The sequence below is a fragment of the Leptonotus elevatus genome, chromosome 18, assembly GCF_054856555.1.
Source record: "Leptonotus elevatus isolate MCC_2025b chromosome 18, RoL_Lele_1.0, whole genome shotgun sequence".
In the NCBI taxonomy this organism is placed as follows: Eukaryota; Metazoa; Chordata; class Actinopteri; order Syngnathiformes; family Syngnathidae; genus Leptonotus; species Leptonotus elevatus.
The window spans coordinates 8,693,905-8,708,421 of record NC_141256.1 but is presented as its reverse complement, the minus strand read 5'-3'; the positions used below and the strand labels follow the sequence as shown (position 1 = coordinate 8,708,421).

The 14,517-nt window shown below is 42.1% G+C and overlaps 1 protein-coding gene and 1 long non-coding RNA gene across 3 annotated transcripts; one reads left to right on the top strand and one right to left on the bottom strand.

Annotated features, from left to right (window-relative positions):
• Positions 1 to 63: 63 nt before the first annotated feature.
• On the top strand, positions 64 to 11,469 carry ppp4r3a (protein phosphatase 4 regulatory subunit 3A). Of its 2 annotated transcripts, none has more exons than XM_086061449.1 (15): positions 64 to 1,147; positions 1,406 to 1,461; positions 1,545 to 1,643; positions 3,658 to 4,275; positions 4,965 to 5,042; positions 5,112 to 5,228; positions 5,456 to 5,572; positions 5,797 to 5,928; positions 7,140 to 7,242; positions 7,323 to 7,481; positions 7,577 to 7,746; positions 8,039 to 8,181; positions 9,088 to 9,278; positions 9,436 to 9,647; positions 10,289 to 11,469. In XM_086061449.1, exons 1-15 carry the CDS (start codon positions 1,006 to 1,008, stop codon positions 10,415 to 10,417), a joined length of 2,466 nt encoding a protein of 821 aa, XP_085917575.1. In that variant the 5' UTR covers positions 64 to 1,005; the 3' UTR covers positions 10,418 to 11,469. The 2 variants fall into 2 exon arrangements, with proteins under 2 accessions (XP_085917575.1, XP_085917576.1); XM_086061450.1 differs by having other exon boundaries at positions 65 to 1,147; positions 8,042 to 8,181.
• A 66-nt stretch (positions 11,470 to 11,535) lies between these two features.
• LOC147158462 (uncharacterized) lies at positions 11,536 to 14,199 on the bottom strand. Its single transcript, XR_015090906.1, has 2 exons — positions 13,970 to 14,199; positions 11,536 to 11,845 (listed from the first exon to the last, which is right to left on the bottom strand). It is a non-coding gene; the product is annotated as an uncharacterized LOC147158462 (long non-coding RNA).
• Between the last annotated feature and the right edge of the window lie 318 nt (positions 14,200 to 14,517).

The window sequence follows — 14,517 nt, the reverse complement described above, 5'->3', positions numbered from 1 at the left end:
TAAAGAGAACGTGACTTCCGTCATGTACTGTCTCTTTAAATGTGGCGGGCTGCCCTGTTGTTGCTGTGCTGGAAACCCCGTACAGCCTGTTGGGGCCCAAGATGGCTGAATACTCACGGGGGACTGTTAGCAAATATCCGAGCAAGACATCGGGAATGAATGACAAATAGCAATACGGTGTAAAGCAAAACGCTCGAAGTAATTTGACGCTCACGGGTTGTTGGTTTGCATTGCTTTTGGGATGTATAAATACCAGAAAGGAGAGAGTTTTCTCTCCGCGGCCCCGAGCCAGAACATGGCGGAACACTTTGGGAAGAAATAGCAGCTAGCGCTAGCCAGCTGGCGCATTATTGAGTCCTATTTAGAAACATTGTTCCGGATTAACATAAACGCTCAGTACTGCCCGTAAATGTGAAAATAATGTTTTCGGTGTGCAGTTGGGGTTATTTTGCATTAACACGGTCAACATACGAATCGCTTGCATTTGGCTTACATGGAGGCAAGGCAACTCGTTAGCTTTGCTATTCGCTAACGTTGTGTGTCCGCCGGAGCACAACAACGGGAGAGTGTTTTGTGGAGAGTTAGTCGACTTCTGAATTTATTCTCGCATACATGGGCATGTAATTAATGTCAACATTGCGCGGTGTAGCGGTTGTATAAACTACTACCCCATCCGCGTTGTGCATTTATCATGTTTTGTTTTTACTACTCTTCACGGGTCTTTTATGTAATGTGTGGTGGTGATAATAATCTCTTGGTCGAAAAAATATAGTGTAAATATATTGGATGTGAAAGGGGAGGTTCGGTAGAGAGTTGCACCTGCTACGGAGGAAGAATAGTCGGGTCATCTGTCAAGCTCGCAAGGCCGTTGTCGTGTTCGATTGTTGGACCGGGTCCGAGGGGTGAATTGGAAGTTGTGGCGTTACTAAGGTGAAGCAGGTACCCTGTAACAGCCCAGCAGGGGTTGGGTGAAGGGGGGGAGACCGCTCACGACTACCTGCCAGGATGACGGACACTCGACGACGAGTCAAAGTTTATACCCTCAATGAGGACAGACAGTGGGACGACCGCGGCACCGGACATGTCTCGTCGGGGTATGTGGACCGACTGAAAGGCACGTCTCTTCTGGTGCGAGCCGAGAGTGACGGTGAGTACGTTTATGCACACCTTGACATCCCCTTTACCTCTCAACATTAGGTGGAATAAGTACTCACTCCATACTTGAGTAGAAGACAAAAGTGTTGCCCAAAAAGGAGTAGAAAAAATACATTTGTTCAAATGTGACGAGTAAAAGTAAAAAGTTGTCAGAAAAACTACACTCAAAGTACCTACTTAACCAAGTATTTGTACTTTGTTACAACCCACCGGTGCCACTCTGATTTGTTTTCTGTATGTCGCCCTCAAGGTTCTCTACTATTGGAGTCCAAAATAAACACAAACACAGCGTACCAGAAACAGCAGGTTGGTGATTTTTGTCAAGCTCAAGTGCAGTGTCACAATTTTTGACGTCTTAATATGCAAATTTTGTTTCTCTCTTTTGACAGGATACGCTCATCGTGTGGTCAGAGGCCGAAAACTATGATTTGGCCCTCAGCTTCCAGGAGAAAGCCGGTTGTGATGAGATCTGGGAGAAAATTTGCCAGGTGTGTTTGTCAGCTACACCTGTGTTTATTTTCCCGTCAAGGGCATCAAGCATTTTAAAGTGGGAGTCAACGGTACCATCGTTGTTCCCAATTTAGAACACACAGTCTGTCAATAAACAACAAAATGAAAATCTTAAATGCTCAATGAATCAATTTTATATAGTACAACTAGGGATGCACCGAAATCAAAATGTTTGGCCGAAAATGAAAAATGCTTTTACGAAAACCAAAACACCGGGGGGAAAAATTATGCCAATTTTTACTATCATTGAATTTATTAAAATTATATTATTATAATTATAAAATATTTATTTTAACAAAGCACTATATAAATTGAAATGTGCCCACCCAGCAGACATTTGGCTGACTGGTACAATGGTACATTAAACACCAAACGAGGGTTGAGCATTTTCTGGCGGTGCGATTGCACTTTATAGTCAATGTAGTTCGCACAGGCGGGCACGGATGCGTGCGGCGGGACAAGTTGCGGCGCACTTAAAATCGGCACATTCACATATTGACCAATGTTTAAAAATAAATAAATAAATACATTAGTTCGCACCAGCTAATCGGCTTCAGGAACGGACTGCAAAGTCACACTTGGCGTCCTGTACAGGTCTTTCGCCACTCGGAGATAGCGGTAAGTGTTTCCGTGTTTAAGACTGTTGATAGCAAAAGTGCTAGCATTAGCTAAAGTATTTAGCACGGCCATCGGGATGCCGGCAAAAAAGTGGAAGCGTTCGAGGGGCTCTTGTTAAAAAAAAAAGGGGGGGGGGCGCTGCAGGAGAAAGAGTGGCTCACCTGTCCTGCAGTACACGGCAGTTCTATCTTTTTTCGACCCGCTTAAACGTTGTAAACCAAGCGATGCCCCTTTCCTCCGGTGTGCCCAATGACCCCGGGGAGCTGCTGCGACCGACCGGTGCCAACTCACACGGTGAAAAGCCAGCGAGAAGAGACACTCATCCCCGTGTTTGCTGTTGAATTCAAACAGACTCTTGCTTGCAGCGGGTTTTTGCCTGCGTCACCACAACCTATTTCGTCCATATTCTTTCGGCTTTAATTTTATTTCGGCCGAATGCCGAAAATGGCAAAAATAGCCATTTTCGGCCGAATATTCGGTGCATCACTAAGTACAACATATTAGAAGTGAAACTAGTGTCTTTGTTTTGACTAATTTATCAATCAACTCTGCAGCTAATGTTAGTTAATGTGTGATCTATATATATTTTTATAGTGATAGATCATTATGTATTTTCCAGGGCCGATACGATGCCAGTTATTAGTTGTGAAGGAGGTTGATAATGATATTTGACGTTGATGTTTAATTGCAGTAAAACAGAAAATATTAGCATAAAAAAAAACTTTATTTTGTTGAAATGACATTGAGCATATTTGTTAAAAGGTAATTATTTTCTTTTAATTTAACCATATAGAAACTAGTAATGTGTTTTAAAATTTTAACAAAATTATAATTGAAATGTTTAACTTTCACTTATTTTTGTAATTTTTTTTTAACAAAAACAAAGTACAGGAAGTTCCCAGTTTCGGCAGCATTTCTTATAAAGTGAAATATTAGATAAATACATCAATACAAATTCCCTGAAGTTAACACTGTTTTAAATTGATCTTTTAAGATCACTGAGCAACAAACGCTTGCAAACTTAGTGCATTTTGGGTTTTCGTCAGGGTTCATAAAAGGTTTCCAAAGATGTTCGCAGACAGTGAAAATTTGTCTGAACATGTTAAAGAAGAACAAGAAAAACTGTTTGTGACAAGTAAAAACTGTTATCATCTTTTGCAACCTTTTACGAATCCTGACGAAACCCATAAATTCACTAAGTGATATCGGAGCTTTATCGGCCTTCCGACTTATAAAAAAAGGCAGATGCCGATATTCGTCAAAATTCCAAATATCTGCACCGATAATCGGATATATCCCTATATTTTTGGTCCACATATCAACAAATAGGTGTCGGACTGCCACTGTATCTCATTCGTTTTCTCCATTCTCAAGGTGCAAGGAAAAGATCCATCCGTAGACATCACCCAAGATGTGGTCGATGAGCTGGAAGAGGAGCGCTTCGATGACATGTCATCGCCTGGTTTGGAGCTGCCGCCGTGCGAGCTGAATCGGCTGGAGGACTTGGCGGAGCTGGTGGCTTCCTCGCTCCCGTCGCCGCTGCGGCGCGAGAAACTGGCGCTGGCCGTAGAGAACGAGGGCTACATTCGCAAGCTCCTCGAACTGTTCCGTGTATGCGAGGATCTGGAGAACCGGGAGGGACTGCACCACCTATACGAAATCATCAAAGGCATTTTTCTACTCAACCGCACGGCGCTCTTCGAGGTCATGTTTTCGGACGAGTGCATTATGGACGTCATCGGTTGTCTGGAATTCGACCCCGCGCTGCAGCAACCGCGGCGGCACCGCGAGTTCCTCACAAAGACAGCCCGCTTTAAGGAGGTGATCCCCATCTCGGACCCTGAACTGCGTCAAAAAATACACCAGACGTATCGGGTGCAGTACATTCAGGACATGGTACTGCCCACTCCCTCCGTCTTTGAGGAGAACATGCTGTCCACCCTGCACTCCTTCATCTTCTTCAACAAGGTGGAGATTGTGGGCATGCTTCAGGTGAGCTCGGATCCACATCAAGCCATGCTATCTTCAAATTTAGGGTAAAATAATGAGGGATTATTTTTATCATTTTTTGTTTTGTTTTAGAAAAATGTGGGATTATTTATAATAGTTGGCTAAACCCTCAAATGAAACGCTAAATTAAGTACTTTCAGTGCAAAGCTAACTGTACTGTAAATCCTGTTATGACTTATTTTTTCTTTTTTTTTTTAAATCATGTGACCTTTTGTGTCAAGGGTGTAATTGTCTCCATAGAGACCAAGAAGTGTTGTGTAAACTCGTTATGCTGAATAGAAGAAAACTCAAATGTGTGTGTGTGTGTGGGGGGGGTGGGTGGGTGCTGTTGCCTCAGGTGAAATTAAATATAAGATGATTGCTGTATTTTAGGACAAGGGTAGATAGGAGAACTCAAGCACACACATTTATTTAAAAAAGTGGTTTCGGTGCGGTGTTATCAGTGCTGGGTAAAACACTGTACTTGGAATACAGACGAAATGAAAATTAAAAAAATGGCTTGACACAGATCAGAAACACAAGATACAAATTGTAATTTGTTGTTTGATTTTTCACTTGAAAATGAGCACGATAATATAATAGAGTTTCTGATGTTATTTTTACGATTGTTAAATGGCGCTCACCACTTTTTTGCCCCCCCCCCCCTCTCTCTCTCTCTTCTTCGATGACAGGACGATGAGAAGTTCCTGACAGATCTTTTTGCACAGCTTACCGACGAGGCTACAGACGATGACAAAAGACACGAACTGGTATTACAAAGATGATTTTTGAGTAAAAAGCAAGCCAGCGATTTCTGAATGTTTCCTTTTCCCGTTCAGGTTAACTTCTTGAAGGAATTCTGTGCGTTCTCACAAACATTACAACCTCAAAACAGAGATGCCTTCTTCAAGACTCTGTCAAACATGGGTATTCTTCCCGCACTGGAGGTCATACTGGTGAGTCGAGACACTTGAACGCGGCTATATTGCATGTGCTGCAATCCTGCTTCACTATTGGGATCTTGTCATGTGCACCAGTAAATAGAAGAAGCCAGGACATTTGTTCCTGTTTTAAATATTTTTTTAGCCGCAGTTCAAAGAAGCTGAGGAGAATTGTTCCTTTTGACCTTCTTTGGCAAAACATTAGAATCCACAGACTGACGCAACTTTTGCATGTGATGCAGGGAATGGATGACGTTCAGGTGCGGGGGGCAGCAACTGATATCTTCTCTTATCTGGTGGAGTACAACCCCTCCATGGTACGAGAATTTGTCATGCAGGAGTCTCAGCAAAACGATGACGTGAGTTCTCGGGACGAATACAAATCACCTCATTAGCCAAAATATTTTTGGTACCACCCGGTTAATGAAATTACCTTGAAGCGGACAAAACCTATACATTTTTTTTTTAAACTAACAAAACAATGATCATCTAGCCCCCGCCCCAATTAACAGAGGGGTACCGAAAATGTTACTCACAGCCGTGTTCTTAATATCTTCTGTTGTTGTTTTTTTGTGCTGTCCAGGACATCCTACTGATCAACCTCATCATAGAACACATGATCTGTGACACAGACCCCGAGTTAGGAGGGGCCGTGCAGCTGATGGGTCTGCTCCGAACTCTGGTCGATCCAGAAAACATGCTGGCTACCGTAAATGTGAGTTTGCACGGCTTCATACCAAGTAAACAAATACAGTATTGATGCATGAGTTTAAGTGCATCTGGAAAGTAAAAAAATAATAAAGGTTTGTCCACATTAAAAAAAAATTTAAACTGTTGCAAGTCATTGAAAAGTTACTGAAGAGGTTTTGGTAATGTCATAGAAATATTGTGTGAATAATATTGAATATGTGGAAAGAAAAAAAAAGTGTAATGTGCGATTAAAATTGAAATTGTCCCGGAAGTGCAATGTCATGCTGTATCGGTTATGCGACAGTTCATAATGTTAGCGTAAAGCAAACAAGTAGAGCGTTCACCGACACTGACAAAATGCCAGGGAAATGTTGTTAATGAGTGTTTTTTTTAAGGAAAATTTTAAATTTGCTGAACACTATGTGCTGCTTAGTTTGTTACTGCACTTTTATGAACACAAATAAAGACGGCTGTAGCTGCAGCAACTGCAATTCTTGCGGCAAGGCAGAGGAATTTGCGTGCACGTAACGAGAACAGATTAGAAGTCATGAAGGCTTAGTGTCTATTAAGGGATGTACTTGTCAAATTGTCAGAAGACGTGTCTGATCTTTTTAAGATAGTGTTTCCCGACAGCCAGATTGCTAGGAGATTTATATGTGGTGAATTTTATTTTTCTTACATATTTTTGGATACAAAGTGTATTTGAGAAATCAGGAGATTATAATTATGGCCCTAAAGCATTTTTTTTGTTCTCTGTTGATCTTAATCTGTTATGGAGAGCGCTCAGATGGTTGAGTTGTTCATGTTATTGATACCCGCTAGTGTTGCTACTGTTGAAATTTGTACATGACAGTGACAAGATGTCTGGTGTGATTAGAGCATTGACTACAATGTTTGAGGTGATGTACAAGAGGGCTTAAAAAATCAGAGCGTAAATAAGCGACAAGCAGCTTTGGCAATCGTGTAGATCTGGATTATTATTTTTTGTCTCCTTCACGACACAAACCCACAACGTTATTGTGGAATGTAAAACTAAGCTATCGCTGAATTGTCAACATTTTCGTATGTCTGTATTATTTTGCCACTTTTGCTTGATCCTGCCTTTTTCAGCCACTGCCATTTGAAGTGAAAATGACCTGATTAACCCCAATTTCTGTTCACATAATTGTATTGTGATAGGCCTTTAATCAAAGTGTCATAGTAATATTAACAATATGTTGTATACATTCTCTACAGAAAACTGAAAAGACAGAGTTCCTGAGCTTCTTCTACAAGCACTGTATGCATGTCCTGTCAGCTCCACTACTGGCCAACACCACAGAGGAAAAGCCTAGCAAAGGTACCTGAACGTCCGTGTGAACAAGCTACACAAGTGCTTATGTCATAAACCCACTGATAAACAAATGTCTCTTCTCTTAGATGATTTCCAAACATCTCAGTTGTTAGCGCTCATTCTGGAACTGCTGACATTCTGCGTGGAGCACCACACCTATCACATCAAGAACTACATCATCAACAAGGACATTCTCAGGAGGGTTCTGGTACTCACAGCCTCTCAGCACGCCTTCTTGGCACTATGTGAGTTAGCTTAGCGCATGCTAAATCAGATTTGATTTGTTTTTGTTTTTTTTAGTGTCTTGTCATTTTCAAAATGCTTTCCTGACGTACACCAGGTGCCCTGCGCTTCATGCGGAGAATCATCGGTCTGAAAGATGAATTCTACAACCGCTACATTATGAGAAACTTTCTCTTCGAGCCCGTGGTGAAGGCCTTCCTCAAGAACGGCTCGCGTTACAATCTCATGAACTCGGCTATCATCGAGATGTTTGAGTATGTCCGTGTGGTGAGTAGTTGTGCTAAAATAAAATAAAATAAACACGCATCCTGGGCACTTAAAAACTATCAAATAATTAATAATCAATGTGTTAAACAATTAAATGAATGCGTATTAATTAGTATGGTGTATTTTCTCCTTCCTCCCCTGTGCTGCTGCTTTTCTTTTTCCATACTGCACTCCTCCTTTTACACCTCTTCCTCGTTACGATACACTCCCAAACTCCCTGCTTCGTCCCTTCCAATACATTCGCACCCGTCTTCCCCGCATCGCCCTCCCTCCTATTTTCCATTGCTCCTAGGAGGACGTGAAGTCTCTCACCGCTCACATCATTGAGAATTATTGGAAGGCTCTCGAGGATGTGGATTACGTCCAGACCTTCAAGGGCCTGAAGCTGCGCTATGAACAGCAGCGCGAGAGGCAGGACAACCCCAAGTTAGACAGGTAGACTTCACATTTTGCACAAATGTTTACAATTCTCAGGTGTTTTAGTGCATGATGCGATAGATGTAATCGGACAAAGGTGAGATACAAGGTCAGCTTGCTACAGTGAAGGATGTCAAGAGTTGTTGCATGATGCTAGTTGACTTCCAAGTTGTATATTGAATTGTATTCATCTTGATTTACATCGCAGGTCCAGTTGACCAATTCCAATTTAATACCGTCATTTGCATACCGTTGAGTTAGCCTGGGCTGTCCCTGCCTCCCCATTAATTTAAGTGCGTGTACTTTGTGCATTACTTCACCATAGATTTGGCCTTTGGTTAGCACAAAAAACAGCAAATAGATGTCGAGTGAATAGCATAAAGTAGCAAAAAAAAAACTAAAAACTAAATCCATGCATATTTGAAATGTGTAAATTAGTGGTGTCAAACATAGGGCCCACGGGCCAGAACCGAACCCTCAAGGGGTTCAATCTGGCCCCGTGTGGACAGAACACAAACTGCAGTTTTGTTGCTAATTTTGTCCACTGGAGGGTACACTACCAACCACTTAAATGACATTCGGAAATTTGGCTATTGCTCAGGATTTCATGCAAAAACAAATTGTCAATAAATTTAAGATTAGTCTGCAGTAAGATAATAATAAATAATATATAGTTTAATAATGTACTTGTTATTATTTGCACCCAAAAAAGGGGATTTTTTTTTTAACCTGTCTCTTGCTCTCTTTTTTGGGGGTGGGGTTAACGATTAATTGGCCACGGACATACTGGTAGGAGATCAAATTTGGGTGAAATTGGCTCCTGAATTAAAATGAGTTGGACACCCCTGGTGGGAATACTTCAACTACTGTTAACAAAAACGTTGTACAAACATGTAACTTGTCTTATTCCTTCTCATTCTTTAGCATGCGCTCCATCCTGAGGAACCACCGCTTCCGTCGCGACGCCCGCACACTGGAGGACGAGGAGGAGATGTGGTTCAACACGGACGAGGAGGACATCGAGGATGGTGAGCCTGTAGTGCGTCCCTCGGAAAAGATGAAGAGCGAGGAGGACCTCATGGAACCCATAAGCAAGTTCATGGAGAGGAAGAAATGCAAGTACTTTTTGATACATATTTCAGAAACGTAATTCCATTGTGTTTCATCAAAACAGAATGGAAGAGATTACCAGTGTTGCCAAAAGTCAACATTAGTCTTTCAATCAGTTTTGTCAACATCTTGGTGGCATCTCTGTTCCAACTCTTCCTGCAGTGAAAGACGCAGATGACAAAGAAGTTCTGGGGAAGTCGAGCTTGTCAGGCAGGCAGAACCCGAGCTTCAAACTCTCCTTTTCTGGCTCCACCAAAACTGGCCTGTCAAGCCCGCCGCCATCTGCCTCCCTGAACCCCGGTTCTCCTGGCTCACCAGAGTCTCCGAGCTCAGGAACGCGAAGCTCAGGCGCCACCCCAGCGGTAACCACAAAGGTAGGTTAAAAGGACGAGCTGATTGTTTTTTTTGTGTGACGGCGATCGCTTTTAGAAAATGCTAATCCCAATGACAATATTTAACTCATTTGCTCCCAAAAATGTATAAATACGTTCTATTTAAATAATACCATTGTCCCAAAAACTTATTTGTACATGTTTTGTTTGTTTATGCTAGAGCATACAGAGAAGGCTTTGATATGCAGCCTCTGAATGGGAGAGAACGCTTGAAGCAATGGTAGTTATTACAAAAACGGCCAGTAGGTGGTAGCAGAGTACAAGAGATAAAGTTGCAAAAAAGCAATTTCCCCCTCTGTTCGAAACAGATTTGTGAATAATGATGAAACTTATTCTAATGCTAATTGCTGCAAAACGGAAACGTACAAATTTACTTTTTTCCTGATAAAAGAAGAGACTTTAATCTTTCTTTTTTGTTTGGTTCCATGTTTCATAGCAATAGAACACAATATTCTGTGGGCCTTGCAAAATCAGTCAAAATCCAGTAAAACAGCCGGGAGCGAAGGGGGTTGCTTCAATGAAAATGGCTGGGAGTGAATGAGTTAAAGCAAGTTGTTTTTTCTTTTTCTCCTGTTGCCAAATAAGCTTTCAAACTTTCCACTACATTGTCTTGTCTTCTGCAGGGAGGATTAGTAGGACTGGTGGATTATCCCGATGACGACGAAGATGAGGAAGAAGACGAGGAGGAGGAGGAAGGAGAGAGTAAAGACGACCCTCTGCCACCTTCGAAAAAGTCCAAACTGAACTCCTAAAGACGCGCCACGGACTCCGTTTGCGCTCCAGTCAGACATTTTCTGAACACAGGAATTTCTTCTTCACACGGGAATGATCAACCTTAAACAAATGGAATGAATGAAAGCCACACTCTGCTGGCAGGTCACGAGAGGAGACGGACGCGAACGGATTCTTTCTCCTCCTCCCCCTCAGACCAGCCCGATTCAAACAAGTGCCAATCAGGAGAGCAGGAGGGAGACGCGTCTGAGAGGACAGACAGGTGGACGTCAAGTCAAGGCGGAGGGTCGGCCGGCCGCGCAGCGGAAAACAAAACAAAAAAAACAACCTCTTGCTGTTATAATGAAGATGACGGAGGAAATGACCACATTAAAAAAATAAATAAATAAAAATGTATATGCAGACTGAAGTCCCCCAAGAGCTTGCGCACTTGGATCATAACCCCACTGCCCCCCTCCCACTGCCCCCTCCACTCAGGGAAGGACATCATTTGGCCAAATGGTTCAGCCAATTCAGACCCACACACTCATGCCCTCTCCAGAATTCACTTCTTCTTGTTCTTTTCTTCCTCTCCTTGTCTGTTGGTTTGTGTCCTTTTTAAGTTAGCATATTAGGACCAGACAAAGAGAGCTGTATTTCTTGTAGTTTGATGATGTCATCAGTGTTGTCGTTCTCCGGCAGTCATTTCTCTGAAGAGGAAAAAAAAAGCCAGCATTTTCTTTCATCATTTCACGTTCTCTTTGTCTCGCAAACCATTCTCCTGTTAATTTTCCTTTTTGTAAATGACAACAAAAAGAGACCTGCCTTTAAATGTTCAGGATGTTTTCAGTCACACTTGAACAGGTTTTTAAAGACCTCAGTAGGTGAGCTAGTTTTACCATTTTTGCCCTTTGAAACTGCAGATTTTTTGGAGAAATTTGTAATCCCGTCTTGATTAAAGATTGAGTGGAATTCTCGATATGATGTATTTTGTCATATCTTCTCATTTTGTTTCCTTTTACATGAGTGTACACTTAGTTGTTCAGAATATTTGGGACCATTAAAATGATCTTTGCTGTAAGGTGTCCTACTACCGTTTGTCCTCAAGTGTCTGCTTGTCGTGGCAAAGTTATTAGATCAGGATTTCCCATAGTTATTCTTTTCTTTTTTTTTTACTCCACTGGATCCAAAAGTATTACATTGGGTCTGACAATAAAAAACTAGCAGTAAATGACAAGACAAATGAATCAAACAGGACTTATTATTTTCAGCATTTTACATTACAAGTGTTATTAAAATGGGCTAAAAGTTTGGGAATTCTGTCTTAGTGCATTACTCCTACTATTCTTGTACAACATGTAAACATTCAGGTCAGTTTGCATAGAAAATTCCCCAGAAACATGCAAGTTTGGTGCTCCGGATCTTTTTTTTTTTAGTTCACTCCTTGTCCACTAGATGGCAAACTTGTCCTGCAAGAGAAGACATAAATGTCAATCATGCATCTTTTCATGGGTCATTTAAGTTGCAGCTTATAGCTCAGCTCTACAGGAATGTGTGCATTCAAATCTCTACAGTAGTTTTCATTGTGCATGTGGCGCCATGGTGGTATGTTAAAATAAAAGTGTATTTATTAGTCTTACAAAAAAAAGGGAATCCTCATCCAAGGCTTGCTGTGAAAGTAATTCACCTTAACTGAATTCTAAAAGGCAAAAGCCAATAAATGCCTGATGTTGATGCAACGATTTTTCTTCCTCTGTTTGATACTGCATGCCACATCCCAACTTTTCCCCACAACAGGCTAAAATTATTTATGCTTAAATGCATTAATGGCCTTCAACCAGTTCTTGTTAATTAAAAGTCAACAAAGGAGGAGCACACTGCTTCAGATGTCACACATATGCCTTTCACATGAAAGCGATCATTGGACAAAAGAAGCCCTCACTACCACTGTGTGTTTGTGCGATCTTCATCGCCGCCACCTCTCCCCCGTTGCCAAGATGCCGCTACCCGTCCCGGTCCGACCCGCCTGTATGTCTGCCAGTCTGCAGGGTCACCATCAGAGACATAGCTGTTCCTCTGCGTCCTGCTGGGCATGTGAAAAGCATAGTTGACACTTCCTTTTGATCGACTCGGCTCCATGGCATCGGCCCTGTCACGTTAACAACTGGACCCGGATTAGACTGGGTGGACATTTGAAAAAAAGGCCAGTATCTATGTGGCTATCAATCAATCTATCCTTATGTTTTTATGTGCCGTTTGCTTGATTGATCCAGTTAACGGCCGAGAAAAACCATCGCAGTGCCTCAACCTCCCTACTCACTTGACCCGACTGAGATATCTTTCCGCTTTCCCAAGCTCAAAAGGTCATCAAGGGCACCCATTCTAAAGATGTTGACGACATCAACATGGCCGTGACGATGGAGGTGCAGAGGCCGGGAAAATCCTTCCAGGAGGGCATCAAAGCGTGGAGAAGAAGGCTGGGAAATTGGGTAATATAGACTCCAAGGGATTTGCTTTGAAAAATGAAATCTTGTAGTTTGCATCTTTTGTGGCAGCAGTCCTGAAACCTTTCTGACCTACGTCTTATATTGTTTTTGATTAATGCAAGGTGATAAAGCAGAAAGGCAAGGATCCTGTCTTGCGAGCAACATCCTAATCAAATCGATACCATAACAAAAACAATAGCAATCTGTACTAAACTAATCTTGCTAACCTTGAAACAGCAAATCATCGCTGAATGTCTTGCTGTCAGTCATGCTGAATGAAAGGTGTGATTGGTGGCAAACAAGGAAGTGAAAGATGATCAACCCCACTGAGAAAAAAGCAAACTCCATACATTAAGGAGGATTCGAACCAGAAACCTCTGATGATGCAGATGCAGACGTTCTGTATACAGTACTAACTTGGCGACTTTCTTGCTAAATCTGGTTACTTTCCAAAGCCTGTTGCCGATTTTTTTTATAAGTCAAAAGCGACTGGCGACTTTTTCTGGTAGACAAAGCATTTAAACCATGAAGTTATTTTGAGAATTGATGGCCTATTTTAAAGGCAAAAACAAACAGAAGATAATTTATTTTTTTAGTTCTAAACATATTAGGGGCGTTTTTTTTTTTTTTACTCACTTTTTGCCTGTTCCACGACGTTTTTATTCTTCTCTCCTATTACAATTACATGCAAATTGGCAATAACGTAGTTTTTTTTATGACAGCCAATAGTTACTGTCCTTACTGGAGTGTTAGCAACACTGCTCCCACCTGCCAGAAATGTAATCAACCAATCAAATGTAGCTAGCTGTTGGTTGCCAGTAGTAGACCATTAAACCACCTGCTTTAGCCAACACATCATTATAAAAGTGAGTCCAGTCGTTAACATACTTGGTAGCATTATATGCAGTAGGCCAAAAAAAATGGACTAAGTTAAAAATAAATAAATAAATCCGGTAGCTGCTGTTATGCTGCTAGCAAACAAGGATATAAAACGGAAATATGACGCGCACGACGCCAGACGGAACATCAGAAGCCCGGTTAGCTTATGTCAACACCGGCACAAGTTTACCCTCACCAACCCCCCTCCGGGCCGTGGCGGACAATAACCTGTGTTTCCCCGGCATAAAGTCTTCTCTGTGTCCGCCGAAGTTCCCCCGGCCTCCGTGGGAGCATACGGCCCCGCACGCAAGCACGCCCGCCGCGTCGCGTGATTAATCACCGCCTTCCATGCCCCGCGCTGGCCGCCCCACCAGGTGAGAGTTGGAGGCCTTGTCCGACAGGACCCCGGGGTTAACAAAGACATCCGTGAAAAGAGTGGAGGAAAGTCATCATCCGTCCCATCTGGTGTACATTACAGAAGAGGGTGAGATACAGTCACGCTCAAAAAGCCAACGTCACCTTTGACTACCCTGATATGGTGGCCTGCTGCTTTTGATGGATTGACAGCTTCCAGTCAAAAGAGCAGAACATGATATCATGGTCACATTTTATATTCTTATGTTTGACTGTTGGACTTGTTAAATGAACTACTGAAAGTGCATTGGCGACTGTTATGCTCCAAAAGTGTTATGTTATGATTAATTTCACTTAGAACAGATGCACCTGTGTTATTATATGTCTTTAATATCAAGACATGTTTCAATATTGAACGGACT

Coding starts and splice junctions, on each gene's coding strand:
- ppp4r3a (XM_086061449.1), top strand. CDS start 1,006: ATGACGGACACTCGACGACGAGTCAAAGTTTATACCCTCAATGAGGAC. Junction 5,043..5,111: donor ATGACAAAAGACACGAACTG/GTATTACAAAGA, acceptor TTTCCCGTTCAG/GTTAACTTCTTGAAGGAATT. Junction 5,929..7,139: donor ACATGCTGGCTACCGTAAAT/GTGAGTTTGCAC, acceptor CATTCTCTACAG/AAAACTGAAAAGACAGAGTT.